This window comes from Nuphar pumila, chromosome 3, assembly GCF_984573655.1.
Source record: "Nuphar pumila chromosome 3, dmNupPumi1.hap1.1, whole genome shotgun sequence".
Taxonomy (NCBI): Eukaryota; Viridiplantae; Streptophyta; class Magnoliopsida; order Nymphaeales; family Nymphaeaceae; genus Nuphar; species Nuphar pumila.
The window spans coordinates 131,272,472-131,295,189 of NC_143251.1; the positions used below are offsets into that span (position 1 = coordinate 131,272,472).

At 37.1% G+C, this 22,718-nt stretch overlaps 1 protein-coding gene across 1 annotated transcript in view; it reads right to left on the reverse strand.

Annotated features, from left to right (window-relative positions):
• Positions 1 to 9,287: 9,287 nt before the first annotated feature.
• Positions 9,288 to 22,718, reverse strand: part of LOC149843847 (putative sugar phosphate/phosphate translocator At1g06470) — a 52,817-nt gene continuing 39,386 nt past the window's right edge. Inside the window, exons 6-11 of the mRNA XM_090000979.1 lie at positions 17,219 to 17,319; positions 14,921 to 14,933; positions 14,620 to 14,804; positions 14,315 to 14,401; positions 9,744 to 9,838; positions 9,288 to 9,411 (exon numbers count right to left, since the gene is read on the reverse strand). Coding sequence (XP_089857105.1) covers positions 9,288 to 9,411; positions 9,744 to 9,838; positions 14,315 to 14,401; positions 14,620 to 14,804; positions 14,921 to 14,933; positions 17,219 to 17,319 — 605 coding nt within the window. The remainder of the gene's footprint in view (positions 9,412 to 9,743; positions 9,839 to 14,314; positions 14,402 to 14,619; positions 14,805 to 14,920; positions 14,934 to 17,218; positions 17,320 to 22,718) is intronic.

Sequence of the window (22,718 nt, forward strand, 5' to 3'; positions counted from 1 at the left end):
AACAGAACAGGACATGTTCGGGCTTTGCTCATTTATCAGTTGACCAAGTTCGTGACTCGGATCGTGTTCATATTTTAGCAGAGTGGAGCTTGAGCTCAACTCATGCATGAACGATGCGAACTGAACATGAGCTTGCTCATGTAAAATAATCCATGTTAATTATTACAAAAAATATATTTAATGCTTATATACTACACTTAAAATTTATATGTATTGTATATATTTCACATAATAGTTCATATTTTATATATATTTTCGTTGCATCTTTCTCTTTATATTTATATTCTATTCATTCTTTCTCTTTATATATTATACTAAAATTATATATCACACATAAAAATATATACATATTTTATCAATACGAGCCCACTCAAGCCTAGCAGAGCCAAACACCCTATGTTCAGGCTTGACTCGTTTAAGCTGAATGAGCTGCTAGTGATTCAGCTCACCAGTTATACGAACCCATCATGAACGAGTTGGTGACAAGTCAAACCGAACTGAGTTAAGTTCGTTTACCAGCCCTACCTGTGATTGTAACATCACAATCACTAACACTTTCTCAAGATGGGTGAAACATACGAATTTTTGTGCTGAATCTTATGAAAGTTGGTTACAAAATTAACCTTGTGACCAACAATCATATTTCTACTTTCCCAGCTGTGATTATTCATCCCCACTTGTGACCAAATCTAACATACAGAGTACTCAACTTCAGATGCGTCAGGTTTTGTCTGCACGAACAGTTCAAAACTTGGTCTCTCATGCTTAACCAGTTTGAATATTAAATGGGTCCGAGTTAGAATAAAAACAAATAACCATGTTAATGGGGGCCTGATCCAGCCTACCTGATAATAATTGGATTTAACATAGCTTGATCAGGCTTGACCTGTATTTAGCCCAACAAATCTGAGCATAACCCAAACTGGACAAGGGTCAGGTCGGGCTTTCAATCAAGGCTTTGACGGGCCACGAGATGGACCTTTTGTAATTTTTTTATTCTTTAGTATAAACTCAAGGTAACCCCCAAGCATTCTTGTTTTAAAAAAAGCAAAAACTGGCTCCCATCATTGGGCGATCACTTGTAATTATTTTCTAAATATATATTTGGGATACCCATCATTATTTTTATTTTTTAAAGGCAAGCTAGGGTTAGGCAGACCCCTACCAGATAAACAACTGTAATTTTTGCCATGTTATTGTGAAAAAAATTATAGGTCTATATATGAATTTAAGAAAAATGCCTAAAACTTTTTTGAGGAATAGTTTTAGTAAAGAAGGATCAATTTTCAAGTCTAATGACTGTGGACAAGGAATTTGTCTATGAAAAAATATGTGAGGTTATAATCTAAGATCTTTAAATTGATGTATTAAGTGTTGATTATTGAAAAATTATAAAAAAACACAATTCGAGTGGCCTATTTCTACTCAACTGAATGCTTGATTCTCGTTATTTTGCATTTTTAGCCTGACATTCGTTTGGTAAATCGTTCATATATCTTGTCTGAAGGAGTTTTTATGAATGATTTGCTATATTGAAAAGCTATCAAAACTTCACGCAATTTATGAAACTTTTAGCTTTGTTCTTGAAATGAACACAGAATAGTGACAATCGAAACAGAAAGGTAAAGACGTATCTCTTTCATACAGAAGAATTTTTATGAATAATTTGTGGCATCAAAAGGCTTACTGAATTTCTTACATTTTGTCAGAAATTCAGATCTCAACCTTCTTGGACATATGATAATGCTAGGTACAAGTTGAAATTTTGATGTAATTTATAGTTGAGATATAGGTGTAATGATGAATGTGATATTTTGATGATTAATCTTGAATATTGAAAATGTAAAAATGATGCATACATAAAAGTAAATGAAGCGATACATACAATAAATTTTTAATGTAGTTGGTGAAACCGAACAATTAATTAGTGATAGCATTGATCATGTTGACAATGCAGAATCGGATGATATCGATGATAATGAGTATACCATATTAATAGAAGTGGGTAAAAATGATAAAAGCAATACACCAATGGCATTGGAGAATGTGAACCCTTGATTCTCGTTCATTGGATTCTTATACAATGAAACCTGCAACATCCCAACGCAAGGTGACATGCACTAGCTGTTCCTACCAAACAATCGGCGCCCTATGATGGTAATCCCTCAAAGTTATTCATTAAAAAAAAACCCTTAAAATGTTTCTGCATTTTTTTCTAGAAAATAGCTAATATGGAAATTGGGTTTGCTTTGGCCTTGGAGGTAGGGTTGCAAATGGATCGGATCTTGGATCCCAAAATACATTGAGACCATGAAAATAAAATTGTTTCCAGCTACCACGGCACTCAAATACACCCTTTAGTGGTCCAACTCAGGCAGGGATTTTAGGGCTAGATTTAAGGAGAGCAATTCGTATGGTAGATCTCAAATCTCCGATTTTTTTAAAAGATGTGAGATCTCATTTCAATGGGAAAAGGGGTAGGATACACACTCGCATTGGCCTACCCTGAAGGGTCAGAAAATCTAAAGCAATCTAACACTCTGTAAAGTTTGGAAGTTCATTATGGCGTACGCCCCGTGGAAACAAATGGAGTAATGCCTTGTAATATGATGGGCACTAGAGACAACGGGTCGGATCAGGTTCGGACTCAGGCCAATCTGAACTCAAATCTGACTTTGAGGTGCAGGTATCGGATTTGGACCCAGGTCTAATAGGGTCTACTATAAAGAAAACCACACCTGGTTCCTATATGATTACATGAACCAAACCCGGTCCATACCCTATAAAATAATATTTTTTATCTCTTCTACATTGAAAAATCACATATCTTAATTGAAACTTGAGTCAGACCTGGGTTTGGAATGAAATTTCCCAAACCATACCTGGATCCATATACAAATCGGACCCTTTGGGTCCAACTGGGGTTCTAATCGGATCTTCTTCTTTGTCACCAAACCCTGACCTTATAGGGTTTGGTACAGGCTGGGTCCTTGTCAAACCCAACCCATTGACGCTCCTAGGCACTAGGGGTGCTATCGGGTCAGACCATTAAATTTAGGTGGGTCCAGACCTAGAATCTGCTCTGTGGTGTTGGTACCAGGTTCATACCTAAGGTCCAATGAAACCTACTCTGAGAAAAACAATACCCAGGTTCTATAAGAATTGCATAAACTAGACTAGGTTGATAGCCGGTAAAATAATTGTCTTTACATTAAAAAAATTACATATCTCAATCAGGAGAAACTGGAATATGTAAACCAGCAAAATCTGTAAACTAGTATGAACTCAGGGTTTTCGTAGGGTTTTTTGCAAATCTAACTCTGCAGATGCATTCGGTGTGGTTCATTTGCTTGGAATAGACTATTGGATCATCATAATCGGATCAAGATATGTGATTTTGTGTGCTTGAATATTTACAAAATTTTTGAGTCATTGATTTTTAAGCCTCAAAAGATCCTTATTATACAACGTAATCAGATGATCCAAGAGTCTCTATAAAACCAAGCATCCAGATCGCTGGGTGAACCAATAAAAATCTGTGCATACCAGTTTACAAATTTTGTTGGTTGACATATTACAGTTACCCTTTCAATCATAACTAGGATGCTACCCAGGTATGGTATCAAATTTCGTAAACCATACCTGACTCCATATACTAATCGCAGTCTGTGGGCCACCTAATGGGGAGCCCTTGCATGAAGCAACGGCTCAAAATTGATAGCACCTTACTCGATCAGCTAACTGACATGCAAACCAACTTTGGGAGAATTTAACTCTTCTTCTATTCACAATGCAATCCTACCCAAACTTGCTGGGTTAGGTTGAGTTGGCCAGGAATTTTTATGGTTTTTGACATGTAATGCATCCGTATCATTTTTGACATGCCTAATTTCCTAGAACTTTTTTTTCTATGAAATAATTTCCTAGAACTTGGGTACCGGACAATTCAACAGCATTCCCTAAGTTTCCCACCAAGGCATGAATAGGCAGGCAAGGACCTTGAAAAAATTATAGTTGTACGAGTTTTTTTATTGTGAAAAATATGCATATGCTTACCATAGTTTACTCAATAAAATAAGTACGGCAGGCAAAGCCAGCGCGGCTAGGTCTCTGATCCTGCGGTTTCTCTGTAAATATCAAAAGAAAGAAGATTCAAGTTCTTTATTAAATCAGTTCAATCCAAAGCATGTTTTTTAGTAAATAGCAATGACAAACACATCTACAGATTCAGATTAAGCAAAATACATGCATCTCATTCCTTGACATATGCCTTGCCATTGGTTGAATGACCATGGCACCTCATTATAGAAAGTGATAAAAGGCATGAATGCACTACAAAACCCCAAAAGCCCTGAAATATCCAAAATTGGTCACCTAAATAACTTAGTGAAGCTCCAAAACTATCCACAAGCAATGGTTTTAACACTTCACTGAGGCAACTAGACGCTATTGGGCAACTTACATTAAGCAACTTTGGTAAGCAAGGCAGCAGGAGAAATTTTGCAGAACTCACTCTTGATAAATCTTGCCACAATCTTGGTTCTGCTGTTGATTATGTTCATAACTTTGTTCAGATCTACCCATGATCCCAACCTGCCATGAGCTTCAGGTACCTGTCCCGAGAAGGGCTGGGCCTAGGTTCAGAGTTTGAGCCCAAGCAACCAGGGCCTAGGTTTGGCAAAAAAGTTAATCATGCTGGGCTTGAGCCTGGGTTGTGAATTTTTCTCATAAGTGGGCCAAAATTTCATATAGAATCATGTTCATTCTTAGGGGCCTTGAGTCCAGTTGCATAGGAGGCCTCGCTGGGTAGGGCTTAGTCTTCACCACACTGAGCACGCCACAGTACTAATCTAAGCCTTGCCTAACCCAGACAGAGGTCTTGACTTAAGACTAGGCTATCAACTCATACCAAGGCTAAAAATTTTACGGGACATGGTCAAGACTTGGTTTTTTGTGTTGAGCATAGCCAGGATCAAGTCAAGGTCACAAGTTGGTCAAGTGTTCACTCAGCTCAGTTGAAAGTCAAGGACCAATCTGTCAGAGTCATCACAACTTTGGACTGGGGATCTGCTGACTCTGAGCCTTTCACCTAGATCTGAATAATATCACCTCAATAAAAGAAATAAAAATAAAAAAGACAAAAGTACATAGATGATTGATAGAATAAGGTTTACTGATTTTTACGCTCTCATCCTCATGTGAAGCTGATTAAACAAAATGAATGCTTTTGAGACAATCATCTAAATTGTGGAAATATCACTAAATGAAAGAATTTGTTTTCATTCAACTGTGAAATGTTTTCTTCCTGTACATCGCCCAAGCATTTTGCACATTTCAACAATGAATAAATAAATGAGATTCAATGGGCTTTAATCTTCTGCCCAGTTGTCACAAAAATGACTTCATTAGTGATACATACACCATTAGAGCCAGCAACTTCTTCAATGGTAGAAGCGACGACCAAAAAAATCACTCTACCCAAGCTAACCTTTAGTTGGGTAAACTTCGATCTTGTAGTAAACCAACTTTCCAGATTTTTAATATTGCCTGTGATTTTAGCATTAGATAGATACACGAGCCTGCAATTGCTGAAGAATACCCATTGGTGATCAGCACAGTATGCACCAAGCACAGAAGTGGATACTGCCAGATCATGTACAACCCAATAGAACTAATGCAAGTAAAGATAGAAAGGAAACTCCAATGAGAATGGATTGCATGATGCTGCTGCTTCTGTCATGTGAGGGTGTATCTTCAGTGTTTGAAAGATGACAAAACTGTAGAACACAGACAGATCAAAGCTTATAAACATTGTTTTATTTTGCTAAGAATTATATGAGAAGGGACAAATGAGAAAACAACTGAAAATGTAACATTAGTCAAGAGAAGTTGATCTGATAGAGGATAATCAAATAAAATGTTCAACCCCAAGATAAAAAGTTAAGAGGTCCTTCAATCCAAATAACTTAATCATATGCAAGGAAAAAAAAGCAGATGGTATCATGCTAAGCATCTTTTGGAAATTAATATTGATAGGGAGTCGAATGAAGATAAAAGATTCAATTCCAACAAGCACTCGTTCTCAGATGTTCAATTGCTTCAGTCTTCTCATCCCACTTCGATTATCACATGTAGCACTTATTCAGCTCACTCTCCATGTCAGGGGTTTCCCTTACAAGGGTGATCCTTGGACCTCTCTTAAGCGGGGGTAGAGACTAGCCTAACCTTTTCCTCAGCCCTCTTCCTTATAAGCTCTCCTTCCACACCTTTATATCTTTGACCTTTAAGCAAGGAACTGCTATGAAACTGAATAGGAAGATCTTGTATTTTCATTCACTCATCTCCTCCTTGCCTGTTTCAACAAATAGAGTTTTTATCCATTGGTTCATTCATCCTGTTGAATATTTGTAATTAATATCTAGCATGCCCCTCCTTCAATGGACATTTAACATGATCTAGGTCTCATTTACCAGTTAGTGATTATTTGCTATGTGAAACAAAAGCTAGAAATTTGAAAGGTTTACTTGGATCATCTGAACCCTCCCACACCAACAACAGTAATTTATTTTAATGTTCTTTTCTAGTAGCTCCTTAATTTTAGGGAAATTTTCAAATACCCCCCAAACATTTTGGCCTAATTCATCCGCACAGCAAACGTTTGGACTTTGCAAATGCCCACCAAAGTTTTTACTTGGGTTAATCAAATGACCCAATCATAAACTAACATTGGGTTAACCTAACTCATGCTATGAAGTTACCATTTTACCCTTGTAACTAGAGAAATAAAACATGTAGGGCTGTCAACTGAATGTATTTAGCAAAAAAATTATTGCCTACAATGATACTTGAACCATTGACCTCCCTAACATAAAGCACAACTCTAAACACTACACCATGAAGCTTGTTGTTGATTATTTTCTGAAAAACAATTATATATTTAGATTGTGATAAGCCACTCAACCCAACAATTACTCGACCCACTATAATGCAATTGGGTCTGTTTGGTTCCTCAATAGTTGATCCGATAAATATCTGAACACAAACTAAATGCATTTTCATTTGACTCAAAAGCCAATGTGGTTATATATAGTTGAAAAAAGTTTTACTAATTCAAGAATCAAGATCAATTAGTTATTGCTATGATAATAACTATGTGAGTTTTAAGGTTTTCATTTAGATTTTTTAAGCATTGACTATTTTTGAAAATTGTAGACCGTTGATTTTTAAATCGTATAAAAACCTAACTACATGTCATAATTGGAAGATTCAAGAGTCCATTCCTATAAAATTAAGAATGTAGATCACATTTGTATGATTAGATTTTAATGCATCGAGTAATTGTCGGGTTGATTGGCTTATCACAATCTAAATATATAATTTTTTTTTCGAAAAATAATCAACAAGCTTAATGGTGTAGTGGTTAGAGTTATGGTTTAAGTTAGAGAGGTCAACGGTTCAAGTATCATTGTAGGCAATAAATTTTTTGCTAAATACATTCAGTTGATGGCCCTACACATTTATTTCCTTAGTTACAGGGGTAAAATGGTAACTTCACAGCATGAGTTAGATTAACCCCAGAACAACCCAACGTTAGTTTATGATTGACGTCATTTGATTAACCCAAGTAAAAACTTTGGTGGGCATTTGCAAAGTCTGAAATGTTTGGTGTGCAGATGAATTAGGCCAAAACGTTTGGGGGGTATTTGAAAATTTCTCTTAATTTTATAATGGTGCCAGTATTGTTCATATTCTTGAATCTCAATTTGATTATCTTCTAAATCCAGGGTCTCAAATGTGGTCTCACCTGCCTGTTATAACTATCATCCTCCCACATGATGAAAGTAAGAAAGCCACCAGCACCTTCAATTTTGTTCATGTGACAAGTTTGCTATCCGCACTGACCTTTTTCATGGTGATATGATCTGCATTACTGACAATAAGTGGTTATCACTAGAACATAACCTTCAAGATCATGCAAGGAATGCATAGACATGTTACTGTATGCATCTTTGAGTTGTATAAGTTATAGTATGTTATTGTATAAGCTATAGTCTGTTCTTCAAGCAATTGTAGAAGCTCAGTTTTGGTTAATGACCAACGTATCTTTGTGAAGACTCACCAACACAGTAAGCTGACTTTTTTTTTCAGGACATCATTGCTTCTTCAGACACCACCTACCAGTTCTCATGTTAAAATAAACCCAGAGGAAAGTCTTAAAAGTACAAGCTGCACAATCTGTGTAGTTTCACATTTTCAACGCAGACCTTTTCAAGACTACAAAATTGGTAACATCTTACCGCCATCCAATTTACAAGTCCCACTTTATTTGGAGTGGCACACTGCACTTGAGGCATTCAATGCTTGGTGAAAAAAAAACCTAAATTTCAGGTTCACAAGCAATGTTGCAAGGAATTCCATGTCAACCTAGGTTAATGATGACTATAGCTAATAATAGGTCAGCTTCTTATTAGTAAGTAATTTTGAGAAATATGACTTTCTATCCAAGAATGACCATCAGAGGAATCCAAATGGCATTTGTATAGCATGAACCAGGGCATCCCCCCCCCCCCCACACACACACACAGATGTAATGAAGTGCCAAATGAGTGAAGCGAAATCTTCAAGAGCAAAACACGCACATACACAAGTAGCCACTAATGGACAAAAATACAACACACCACAAAAGTGGTAAAAACACACAAAATAAAGTGAAAAAATATATTACACTCAAGAGGGCTTCAAAGAAGCTTACATACAATGGAGGAGAACCCCTTTATTTATAGGCACAAGAAGAGGACCCTTGGAAGGGCTCCTAAGGGACGTTGGAGCCCTTCCAACGGTCACAAATGTGACCGTTGGAGGCTCCAACGTCCCTTAATGGGGGCTTTTCCAAGGTAAAAGGAAAAAGGAAAAAGAAAAGAAAAAGAAAAGGAAAAAGGGAAAAAAGAAAGGGAAAAGTATACATGGCGTGAAATGGTAAAAAGACTATTTTACCCTTAAGGAAAAATATAAATATATATATTTATACATGTAGATAGACACATAGACATATATATGTAATATATATATATATATATATATATATATGTACAATCATATTTTAACAACAGAGTGGTAATAGAAAACGTCAACCCAAACAAATAGTAAGCTTCAAATCAATCTGTTCTCTTGCTGGTCTGGATAGAAATAAACAGGTTAACCAAATTCATCAAAATATCATTTTCCAAACACCTAAAATAAAAGCTTACCTCAATGTTCAATTATGTCCATTGAAATCATCCCAGCTTTCAAGCTTCCTCATCCATCTTGTCCATATTATCAAGAATGACATATTTTGCTGTCTCATTGTCATGTGGTGACCCAATGGATTCTCCATTCTCACCTAGATGACCTTTCTGCAGCTTCTGGTACCTGAAGGTACAAAATTGTTAGTCACAAATCATGATTTTTTTTATTGGAATGTTCATGAAATGCAGTGGAAGTCCATGAAAATCAATATCCTTGATCCAAGTGGCAATTTATTTTGAACATAGTACCATAATTTAGAGCTTGTAACCAATGACTCAGCTTGTTAAATTTTAAAGGGAAAAAAGCTAGCTAACACCATTTCCTGAAGCTATCTTAACCATACTGGTTACCATAAACAGATCTTTTCTTATTTTCCTCCCAGAAGAATTTATGATAATATTAAGATGGCATTACAGACCTACACAGTTACATTAAATTGAAAACGTTTTACTTACTTGTACCAGTTAAATAAACTGACACCGACCATTATGGTGAAGAGACCAAGTCCTTTTGACAAAGTGAACTGATCATGGAAGTAGAACACTGCGACCTGCGCAAAAGAAGTATTAGATTATATGAATATAATTTTCAATGCATAAATGAATTGCAACAAGTCAATATTTGACGTCAGATGCACAATGGCACGACAATAACTCCCTTGGAAGTAACCCTGCTATGGAAGCTATAAAGATCACTTTTTGTCAAAAACCAAAAACAAAATGAAGACTGGTTACATTAAGAAAAGCTGAAGCTCGAAGGTTCAAATTGTGTCAAATAAAAAAATGTATCCAGCACAGAACTAGTTTCACAAATAAGAAAATCTTTGTGTCCAGGAATTGTGTTCCCAAATATGTTAGACGATATCAAAGTGTAAGCTTTCAACAGGTGATATCCACCTAGAAAATCATCCTCTCTTCTGAAAAGAAATGTCACAATATTCTGCAGAGATGACTGAGCCAGCGATGTGCATAAAGACTCTAGTTTATTGTTTCTATCTGAAATAGATGCCAGTAATAACAGCAGCAATGACAGATGATATGATGATGCTAATCATCACTAAAGAATAAAAACAAATTCACATCGATATAAATATTTATTTTATAGCAAAAATGAGTCGAATGAAACCCTTTCTAAAGGGAAAGAACCCCTTATAAGTAACTAATAAACAACTAGGAGAGAGAAAAAAGTCATCACACTGAAAAGATATATATATATATATATATATATATATATATATATATATATATATTCCAAAAGTTGGACACAAATGACCCTGGATGCGTTTACCGCACCCGGTCAGGTTGACCGCACCGGGTGCCACACCCGCATCGTGTCGCATCGACGAGGGTGCAGCACCTAGTTGGCCGAATCCCTGTGACATAGTTCTTATCTTATGCGAGTGAATTTCATGACATGAACAGATGAACTTGTGTTGGATTTGTCCTCCACAATGAACAGCTCATCCAAACCAACAGATTCTGCCTCTGCTATTTTTAAGTAATCCCATCATGTAAATCTCATTCAGCACAATATGTTGCATGGAAAACCAATTGCCATATTGGAGGTATATAAGTTCATCAATGATTGTCAAAAAAAAATTCGTGCTGAAAAAAGCAGAAAAAGTATACAATCCAAAATGAGATTGAATTATGACCAGAAAGGGCATAGAGAAAGGTTAATTGTCTGGTCTGCAATAGGAATATTGATCAAGTGCATGATTCAAATAACTGAAAATAAGAAAGAAGCTACAGCCTGTGCAAAATAGGCAATGAAGCATTATATGATGTCATAGATCATAGAGGAAATCCTGAATATTATACAGGGAGAACCCAAGGAATGGAACTCCTAACCAACCAAAACAAGAATGAATGAGAAAGAGTAATGTTGGCACTAAAACCAAAAACTATGGTAAATCCTCTATTCAAAGCTTATTGGGGAAGGAAAACCAAGACTGGAAAGAGTCTCAGGCGAGCGTGCTATAAACCATTAAGAGCAAGGTTGCCAGACTAGGAAGCAGAAGTGAGAAGCAAGAAATTTTAAAATTTATAGGAAGCGAGAAATGATGTATCAATTTGAAAATGAAACATGAATTAAAAAGGAAGCAATATGGTAAATGAATAGGAATCAAACAAGAAGCAAATAAAAACTAAAATAAAATGATTATTCTTATATTTCATAATTTTTTAGTGCAAGAATTAATTTTTTTGTTAAAATTTAACAATGATGGTTACCAATTTAGAGAAATCACATGAGAAGTGAGTGGAAGCATGAGATTTCACATGAAAACATGAAAAGAAACGTGAGAAAAACATATAGGAAGCATGGATAATGCATGTAGGAAGCACAGAAGAAGCATGGGGGAATTGAGATTTTCATGAAGTTTTGGAAGCCAGGAGTATCGTGATTCCAATGTGAGTTTCTAGGAAACATGCTTCCCACCTATCTAAGAAGTTTATGGTAACTTTGGTTAAAAGTTTTAGTTGAATCCATTGTGACATCGGCAATAATTTGTTCATAAGGGCTCGAACATCTTGGCTAGGGGCAGTGTTATTAAAAACGTACCTCAAGGCGCAAAAAGCGCGCCTCGCCTCAAGGCGAGGGGCTTTATGCCTTGAGGCGCATATATAAAGCGCAAAACCTTCGAGGCGTGCACCTCATACGCCTTGAGGCGCATGCCTCGAGGCGAGGCGCGCCTCAAACTGAGGCGTGTATGCCTGGGGCTTTTGGTCAAATGAGGGTCAAAGCCCTCATTTGACCAAAAAATAGGGTTTAAAGTTTAAACAAACCCTAATATTTTATGTTTTCACGCAGACTCTCTTTCTCTCATGCAGGCTCTCTCTCGTCTCTCATGCGCAGTCTCTCTCTCACACGCATACTCTCCCTCTCTCATATTTTTCTCACACAGGTACTCTTACCTCTCTCACACGCAAGTCTACTGCTTTTTCTCATTTTCTTTTGGGGGAGGGATCAAATTGTTTACGAGTTTTGAGTGAGGTTTCATTTAAGAAAATGAGACTTGTGAAACTTGTGGATAGAGAAGACCAGAAAATATTACTTTTGGGCAATGGTGCATCCTGTGGCATGTGGTCCAGTTAGGCATTTTTTCAGAACTTTCAGCATTGTGCAACGAGTTCAATAAGTCTGGCAAGTTTACTGAGAAGAGTGGAGTGGATAATTGTTCTTAACGCAGTTCGTAGCTCTATCCAATTTCAGGATGTTACGTATTTTTGCAGTATGTGTACCACCCATCATACAAAAGGATGCACACAACTTATTTCTTCCATTAAATCCCACTTTCAGCTCCATGAGCATTTCTGATACTGACCGCATGAAAAGGAGAAGAGTGGGTACTTTTCCACCACAAGTTAGTGCCTTTCTGTGAGATAGTTTTTTCATGTCCTGCTTAAGTAAAAAGAAAACTATATTCCAATCAAAAAGCTCTATAGAACTACTTGCCAGTTAGTAGGAGTTCATTTGGTTGTCTTCTGATATCGGTGTTCAATCTCTGATCCTAACTTGATGAAGTGTGGCAATGAGATGCTACTTAAACAGCAACTAGTTTTGTCTTAATAAACAACTGAAAAATAATACATAATGCATGCTTCAATAGACAATAAATTGTGAATACATCACCATGCCTTTCATGACATCCCTAAGGTTCATTGACACTTTTAAAAAACCTCACATTACATCATTTATTTCTGCCTTGCAATTCCTCATTATATGAACATCAGAAGTTTGAGGGGCAATATCGAGGAATGTGTGTTTAAGCCATATTGGTTACAAAAGATAAATCTCATATATTTTTCAGTTATGTAATCAGTTTTTAGTTACTTTTATATGTTAATCTCACATTTTTTAGTACTTATTTGAGATTTTCTATTTCTTATTGGTTGTTATTTCATCAATAAAGCATTTCTTTATTTATTTTTATTTTTAGATATTTTTTTTGAAGTTTTCAAAAAAAATATTTGAGGCTTACGCTTTACGCCTCGCCTCAGTTTTTGGTGGAGCGCCTCGCTACGCCTCAACGCTTTTCACAACACTGGCTAGGGGCAATCATAGTTTGTGAGCTGACATGGGACTGTTAAAATGAATTGATTCATATATATATGAGTGTATATGTATATATTATATATATTTTAATTGTTTTATTATTGTAATAGGTTTTTCCCATGTAGGGGTATTTTGGTCATTTGTACATGTAATAAGTACTGTCCATTAGGGGCAGTTTTGTCTTTGTACATTTTTTTATATCTTTTGTCTTTTCCCTCTTATATAAGGGTATATTAGACTTTTTCCAATATAGCCATTGGGATCTCCCCATCCCAATGACTATATGGCCTTTCGTAATGTCTATATAAATGGGTTAAAAGTGCAACCTGCATTTGTGCTACAAAATAGTATAACTTATTGCAAAAGCACATAGTAGCCAATGGGATGCCAATGATTAAAGGAAGGTCTCTGCATGCCTCTGTAGGAGCAGAAATAAGATTATGAATACGTTGTTCACTTGAACAAAAGGATGCAAATGATACAAGCACAATCATAACCAAACCTTGGCACTGTTACTAATAACAAATCGTTGAAGCAAGAGCCAACTGACTTGTTCATGAGATCAAAAGCTTACTTGTACAAATTGCATGACAAGAGCACATCATAATCGATGACAATATCATGAAGGTATTTCTCTTCACTTATCAGCAATATATCTATGACGATTGTTAGAAAACTCTTTCTTCAGAAAAATCAACGCAGAACTTGAACATGAGACTGGATACAAGTGAAAAATATGGAAGACCTTAGGACAAGTCAGGATAATCATGTAATACTGTCATGATAATATTGTATATCAAGTCTAGCTAAATTAAAATCAAATATGCATTTTGGAGATCTCAAAAAATTGGCACTTTCACCATTTGAAGATAACATCAAAATGTGGTCATAGGAAAAAGTGAAAAATGGGAGGCCTTCAAAAACTACCTAATAAGATCTCTATAAGCATGTCATGAAGGAAAAACTATACCACAATAGTAACAGCTTCCTTAACAACACCTGCAATTGTGACTGTCACTGCACTAGTTGCTGAAACAAGAATATACTCGGTTAAAACCTGCAAAGAATAGAACATCCATTGAAAACCTGGCAAAAACAGTGTCAATGAGATCAAACAAGAGAGAACATTTAATGGCAGGATGCATTCTTATAGACTTTTCCATTACAATACACAGTTCCATACATACACAAATCAAAGATAAATTACCTAAAACCTATAAATCAAAAATCAACTTTGAATTAAAAAAAATTCTGGATTCATGAGCTATTTCTTACCATAAAAAATGCTAGGCTGCCTCCAATAATCATCAGCAAGCAACTTCGAATAATATGCCATGAATTATCAAAGTAGTTGTTTTGCTTAAAATGAACCCAAGGATCAAACAGTAGTGAGAGTAGAGCAGTAGCAAATGCCATAATTGGAGCGACATAGCTCATAAAAATGATAGGATTCTTCAACCCTGAACGGCATCCAGAAATGTGCAACCCATTATCAGCCACACATGCACACGCAAGTTGAACCAGCTCAAAATACATTCTACAAATGAGAATCAAGGAGATAAGAAAGACCGCTTACCATAAACCTCCCTCTTCAAATTGTGGAATTTGTCAGTTCAATGCAAAAGCAGAAATTTGTGAAGGTTAGAGCCCAAGGAAGAAAATAGCAGATAAATAAATATCTAATGAGAACATAGTATCAATGATGTTATAGTCCAGAAAGTAAGCACCGGCTGTGCCCCAAGGGGGTTTGGTGTAGTGGGGTGGGGCCTTCACTGCTAAACAGGCAGTCAAGGTTCGATTCTCATGGGTGTTGCACCTCTGCGCAAACCAATGTGTTGCATAGGCCCCAGGGGCAGGGATCCTAGCCTCAGAGTTTTATGCTGCGGGCATGACGACCGTAGGTATGGCAGGCTGAGCCAACGCGAGCAGGTCTTCGTGCCGAGTGCGGTTTCTTCGGGTTATAAATTAAAAAATAAAATACCGGCTATGATGGGGCATCATCATGATAGAAAAGCAGCACAAGAGATACTAAACTAAAGGTAAGTTACATAGATACCACACAAGACCCATGCTCAATGCAAAATACACGCACATAATTCCCACATTTTAAAATGTTTTCCCATCTAGAGATCCAAGAGTCAGGTATCTGTCACATCAATACTATGGCAGTGAAAAACTAAAATTGGGGGATATCTTTTGACTGTATCAAAACTAAGGGTGCAAGTGGGTTGTGGCTATAACCTGGCTCCAAACTGGATCTGATCCATCTTACTAGATAGGATAATCCATATACAAATGTAGGTTGAACCAAAGCATATGTAGTCAGATAATCAGGTCTGGTTCAGGAACAGGTTAGCAATTTAACATCATATCTAAGTTGTATTAATGTCTTGTCCATCACATTTTACCATTTTGTATATACAAATAGTAGAGATTACTTATTTGATTGAATCTGGTACATTGTAGTTTACATTAGATCCAAACCTAGATCCCATTGCATGACTTGAGTTAGAACAAATCTGAAATGATCAATAAAAACAGATACAGTTTTGGTCAAGTTTGACACAACCCATATCCAACCCATTTGCAGCCCTAATCAAAAGTAAGCACATGCAGACATGGTTTAGTAAACTACACGTATATGCTCTGAAAACTTTTTTCCCTATTTAATTTTTTATTTATTCTTTGGTGCATTTTAGCCATGCGTGCAACCAAAATCATTATAGTGTACATACTACATAGTCAGGCTTATGCAATCATTAGCAAGATCATCCTTCCTCCCGCAATTCCTTCTGGTCCTCATGTTTTTACTATAAAGCAATTAGAACAGAAATCCCTTTAACATTGTCAATGTAAATCTTATGCATTCCAACTGCATTTTCATTCTTCTATGCTTCAAAATGTCATCAATGATGCAATCTAAGGGGCCATAAAAGCAAGCATGAAGTAGAATAAATGGTCAAATTGGATGACAGCAGATCCTTATACTGCATGCCATCATTCTTCATTCAAATTCCCTAATATTAACATACTATAAAAGTTGTTCTTTGTACAAATAGCAGTCTTCTTACCTGGTTGGAGAAGCACATCTTTGTTGCACATCAAGTCAGTAAACACTCGTTACACAGATCAAACCTTGTTTTTTCGTATTTCCCCATAGGACATCATGTGGCCACTTGCAATTATATATGAATTAGAGAATCAGATATTTACATAATGAACCATTGGTTCAATAGCCTATTCCAAAATGATTTATCTTGACTACCCAAAAACTTCAGAAATGAGGCTACTGCCATGTCGAATAGCTGTCCATTGCTCTATTACTTGATTGATCCCGTTGTTAGTTTAAAAGGGTGTGTTAGAACATAGTTAATTCTTTGTGTTAGGTTAACACCCTCTATGTTATGTTGTCATATGCTTGGGTCTATACCCTGATTTGATGAGATAGTAATAAGAGTTGGTCTTTTCTCCTCAGTATGATTGCAAATGTCCTTATGGATTTAATGTCAATGGACCAATTCATGTGTATTCTTAGCACTCCTGTCCATATCCATGCAACCTATAAACGGTTGAGACTAGAGACATAGGCTCACCTTACTCAAAAAATTCTTGCAGGTACCAGTTTCTCCATACCAGGCAATCTACAACCAGTGTCCACCAGCAAGACATTCCCTAGAAGTTCATGAGCCCAAAAGAACCATCTGGTTGAAGAGCCTATGAGAAATTTGGATTCATAAAAGCAAGCAGCACTCCCATATAATTGCCAAATTATATAATATTGCTAATGTATACAAACAGTGGTTCTAACTAAGATCTGCTATGAAGCAGGCATCAAATATAGAAGTAGAAGAAAAAAAAAGTTAGAATCTCATACTTGTAACAGAATCTGAGTCATTGACCAACGGAATCCTGACATAACAGCAGCAAGCATAACAAAAACAAAGCCCCAGAATTCAAACTCTGTCTCTTTTGCCACTGCATGTCCCAAAAAAAATGTCATGCATCAAAAGATAGAAGTTGAATACTTGAATAAATGAGAAAGAAGTATCCCCAAAAAATGTCATGCATCAAAAAATATGAGTTGAATAACATGAGAAAGAAGATAAACAATCATTTCTTTTCAGCAAATAAACAATCATTTCCTTTCATCACCTAATAACAGCAATCCAGGATGCAAACCCATTGAACAAGCATCATTAAATCAAATTAACATAATTTCTTCAAGCATAAGATAAACCAACTCTTTTAAGGACAAACACAAATTTTTTATTTGACCAATGTATGCATTCAACAATCAGCAACCAACTGCATCATAAAGGTCTAGTTTATGGCACATGCTATCTTACCTGCTAAATTTTGTAATATATACTTCTTGACAGTGACATATGACCATTTATAGATAGCATCATATATCTCAAATCTGAGGTTAAGCAGTGTTAAGATTACTCTATCCTTTTTGTATGTATATAATATATTAATATTATATACATAGATACATATATACATATATATATTTATATTTATATTATACATTATCTATGTCACATGGATGCGGGTACGGGTGCGGGTGCGGGTGCAACACGGGTGCGGAGCAATTTCAAAAATTTTGGACACAGTGACACGGCTATATATATATATATATATATAACAATAATCAGATTGTAAATTTTAAAGCAAAAATAAAAAAGTAATTCTATTGAAGTAACAACACAAACTTACCAAAATATAACACATAAAGAAGCTTGTGAGTGTGAATCTGGGTCGGGTCCGGATCCAGACCTAACCCAAGTCCAAATTAATTTTAATAAATGGACAAAAATAGACTCGATCAAAGTTGACTGAGTCCAAAATGTGGACGGACTCGGCCCCAGTGCGTTGACCGAGTCTGACACTTAGTTGACCGTGTTTGCCCCGTGTCCGAAGCCGCACCCGTGTCGGGGCATGTCAACGCAGGTGCGTCGACCTTTTAGTTGACTGTGTGACTTATATATATATATATATATATATATATATATATATATATTGATGTAGCGAGGAAACCGCAACCTTCACGTAATGGGTGCCGACGTTGAGGGTTGTTGGTGCAGTGAGGGAATCGACGTTGTCTCGTTGACGTGCTGACGTTGGGTTGCTCCTTCCAGTGCACGATCGTGCAACACACAATAACCCAATGGCAATGTTGAAGCAAAAGGCTCATATCAATGGATCCGAGCAACAGTTTATTATAAGATTGGTAGTGCTTACCGTTAAAAGAAAACAAGTAACTAGTAGAAAAAAAAAATGAACAAAGGAGGCTGGAATGAAAGAAGAACAGAAACAAAAAGAAACAACAATGAACGTGCGGCTGAATGAGATAGGAAAAGAAAACTTTTGAAAATTCCAATAGTCTGTCCTGCACGCAACCCTAGGATGGCTATTTAAAGTGTGCAGCTAGATCCGGGTCCGGCCCTGGACCCAAGACGACTCCTGTTTGTTGTTGGATCTGGGACGTCTGTGTTAGAATCTCCTCTGGTACCTGTATTGAGAAAGGAGAGAGAGAGAACAGAAGAAGATGAAGAAGAAGAGGCTGCAGCTGTCACGATTTCAACCAACGAAATCGTGACCTAAACTTTGTATTAATACGTTCAAAAGAATAGTATGGATCCGGGTCTGGTGCAATGTCCAGACCCAAAATAAACAAAATAAACCTGTACATGACTTGGGTCCTTAGTAACCAGACTGTACATACAATGGACTCGGGTCGGGTCCTAATATCCCAGAATACATTTTTTCACCCCCCTCAAGTTGATCATGGTTTTGGACCATGAACAACTTGCCTTTAAGCATCCAAAAACGATCCTTTGTCAAGCCCTTTGTAAATATGTCTGCAACTTGTCTTTCAACATTGACAAACTCGGGCTCGATCTCTTTTTCTTCAACCTTTTGTCTTACAAAGTGTTGGTCGATCTCAATATGCTTAGCACGACTGTGATGTACTGGATTGAATGACATGTTGAGAGCACTTTGATTGTCACATAGTAAGATAGAGTGTGAGATCTTTTCTCTCACTTCAGTTAGTAGATGTTTGATCCATGTGGCTTCGGCAGTAGCGGCAGCCATGGATCTATACTCAGCCTCAGTGCTTGACCTAGAGACAGCTTTTTGTTTTCTACTACTCCAAGAGACTAAATTTCTTCCAATAAAGACACAATAACCTGATGTAGATTTTCGTTCATCAGGGTCCCCTGCCCAGTCTACATCACAATATATAGTAAGTGCATGCTCATCCTTGTCGTACGACTGTGGTGAATATATCAATCTATCCCCAATGGTTCCTTTCAGATATCTAAGAATCCTCTTAACCGCTTTCATATGTCCAGTACGAGGTGCATGCATAAACTGAGACACTTGATTGACCGAATAAACAATATCAGGATGAGTGAATATGAGATACTGCAACATCCCTATTAGACTGCGATACCTGGTGGGATCCTCACACAGATCTCCATCATGAGTGCTAAGTTTTGTTCCTAGAGGCTTGCAGTCTTTCATACCTGCCTTGCTGAGAACATCTACTGTATATTTGTGTTGAGTGAGCGTCAAGCCATGAGCCTGGTTGTCAACTTCTACACCAAGAAAATAGCGCAGGACACCAAGATCTTTCATTTTGAACCTCTGACCTAGTAAGTCTTTTACTTCTTTGATGTGAGCTTCAGAGTTTCCTGTGATGACAATGTCGTCAACATAAATTAATAGTAGAGTGGTCACATTCTGACTTCTAAAAATAAATAATGAGTGGTCTAGTAGAGAACGTGAAAATCCATGTTTTTGAATCTCAAGCGAGAAGTTGTCAAACCAAGAACAAGATGCTTGTTTTAGACTATAGATAGCTCTCTTTAGCCTGCACACATGGGTTTTACAATTTTGTTCTTGATATCCAGGGGGTTGTTCCATATAGACTTCCTCCTTCAAATCTCCATGCACGAATGCATTTTTCACATCGAGCTGACTCAGCTTTCATCCATGTTCAACAGCCAAGGAAAGAATAATTCGAATTGTTCCCATCCTCACCATCGGGCTGAAGGTCTCATCATAGTCTTGCCCTGCTTCTTGGGTGAACCCTTTTGCCACCAGTCTTGCCTTCTATCGTTCAATGGTTTCATCTGGTTTATACTTTATTTTGTAGACCCATTTGCATCCGACAACATTTTTGTCAGGTGGTCTGGGAACAACTTCCCAGGTTTCACATTCATGTAAGGCCTGCATTTCATCATTCATGGCTTCTACCCATTTGGTAGAAGTGGTTGCCTGATAGTACATAATAGGTTCATCTTCCTTATTGAGGGCAGTTAAAAAGAGTTAAAAATATTAGAATATGAATGAATATGGATCCCTTATTGGATCCATATCCATTCACGTGTTTTATAATTCACGTGTTTATAATATTGTAATATGTTTCTTCTATACAGGGCATTTTTGTCCTTGTAAATAATGTTGTAACCCTATTTAATATAATCAAGGTTTACCGCAGCCCACTGTGAAAAACAAAGTGGAGGTTGTCGATTCCCAGATAATTCCCCTCTTCTTCCTTCTCATATTCTCTTATTTTCTATAAATTATTTTGCTTACCAACAGATTTAATATGGTATCAAAGCAGCCAAATTTCTGGGCGTGAAGGGCGTGAAAAGTCGTCTCCTCCTCGTCAACGAGTGCCGATTTGCGTCCAGACCTTTGTCTCCTCCTTCTTGTCAACAAGTGTCGATTTGTCTCCAGACCTTTGTCCCCTCCTCGTCAACGAGTGCCGACTTGCCTCCAGTCCTCATCCTCTCCTATTATCCTCAAAATCGTGCTTTTCTTCTCGTCAACAAGTTTCGATCTGCCTCTGGTCGTCCTCTTCTCCTCCTATTTTGTTCACCAAAGGTTTGTCGCTCCTTTTTTGGATATCCCTTTATCCACCCTGCGTTCCCTAAATATCCAACAGGTTCATCGCAGATCTGAATCACATTCAAATTTGCTGTGTATTCCAACAGATCTGTCATATTTTTCTCTTTCTCTTAAACCCTAAAGACAGATCTGTGTATACTTTTGTTTCCATGTATCTGTCTTCATCTTCATATCTATTTCACATATTAGCGTCTGGCTATTTTGCCTTCTTCCAGTTTGTATCTCATTCTTCACCTGTCGACTGTGTCGTGTGGGCTATTTTGCTATTTTCATTTCAGATCTCTCTTTAAAGCTATTGTTGTTATTTTTTTTTTATTCCTCTTAATTTTCCAATATGAGTCTCCAAGGTCTGTTAATAGATAGTTATGCCAACTCTGGACTTTCTTCCAACTTTCTGGGGCAGCTTGTCTCTGAAAAATTAAATTCAAATAACTACCTCACTTCGAAAAGGCAGATCACTCCCTTCATTCGAAGTCAAGATCTTACAGAACACTTGGATGGTTCAATTTCAGCGCCTTCAGAGTTTATTACACAGGAAACAAAAGAGGGAGAAAGAATGGCAAACGTTGTTCGTAACCCTGCATTTGTTGCCTGGATGAAGCGCGACCAGGCTCTTGTCGTGTATATCACTTTCACACTGTCTCAAAAGGTATTAGTCTCTATTCCTGGTGATTGCACAACTAAAACATTGTGGGAGACTCTAGCTCGGACTTACTCTCAGATATCAGAAGCTAAAGTGTTATTCCTCAAGCGTGAATTCCAGCTTTTGAAAAAGGAACCGATGACTATTATTGAATTTTTAAATCAAGTTAAAAGCATTACAGATCAATTAGCGATTGTCGGATATCCACTATCAGATAAAGAAAAAGTACAACAGTCGCTGAGTGCCCTGGAGTCAAAGTATCATGTTCTTGTCACTTCCTTGTTGTGTTTACCTACATTGCCCAGTTTTGAGGGTTTACATGTTAAACTGCTTTAGTATGAAATGTCTTTGAAAAACATGTCTGATACTTCAGCATGGCAATCATCTACGCATGATGTTTTTGCCACAGGCATGACAGCTGATTGCACACGAGGAGATCTTTCCTATAGAGGGAGTCGTGGCAGAGGTAGAGGAGCACAAATCCAGGGTGGACGTGGGTTGTTACCTACGCCAAATTTCACTGTCGGTTCTTAAAAGAGTGTTTCCACATGCTATCTGTGTAATAAACGAGGTCATATCAAGGCTAACTGCTGGTTTAACCCATAAAATCGTAACAAAATTCAAAACCATAAAAATGTTGCCACACCAGGAACCGCAGGTACTTTCTGGGTGAGTGATGATGCTAAGGATCTTCTCTTGTCTGCAATGGACAACTTAAATTTGAAGCAGAATGATGATGGAGTTTGGTATGTGGATTCTAGGGCAGCGGCTCATGTTACTGGAAATGCAGGTAAGTTCTCTACTTTGA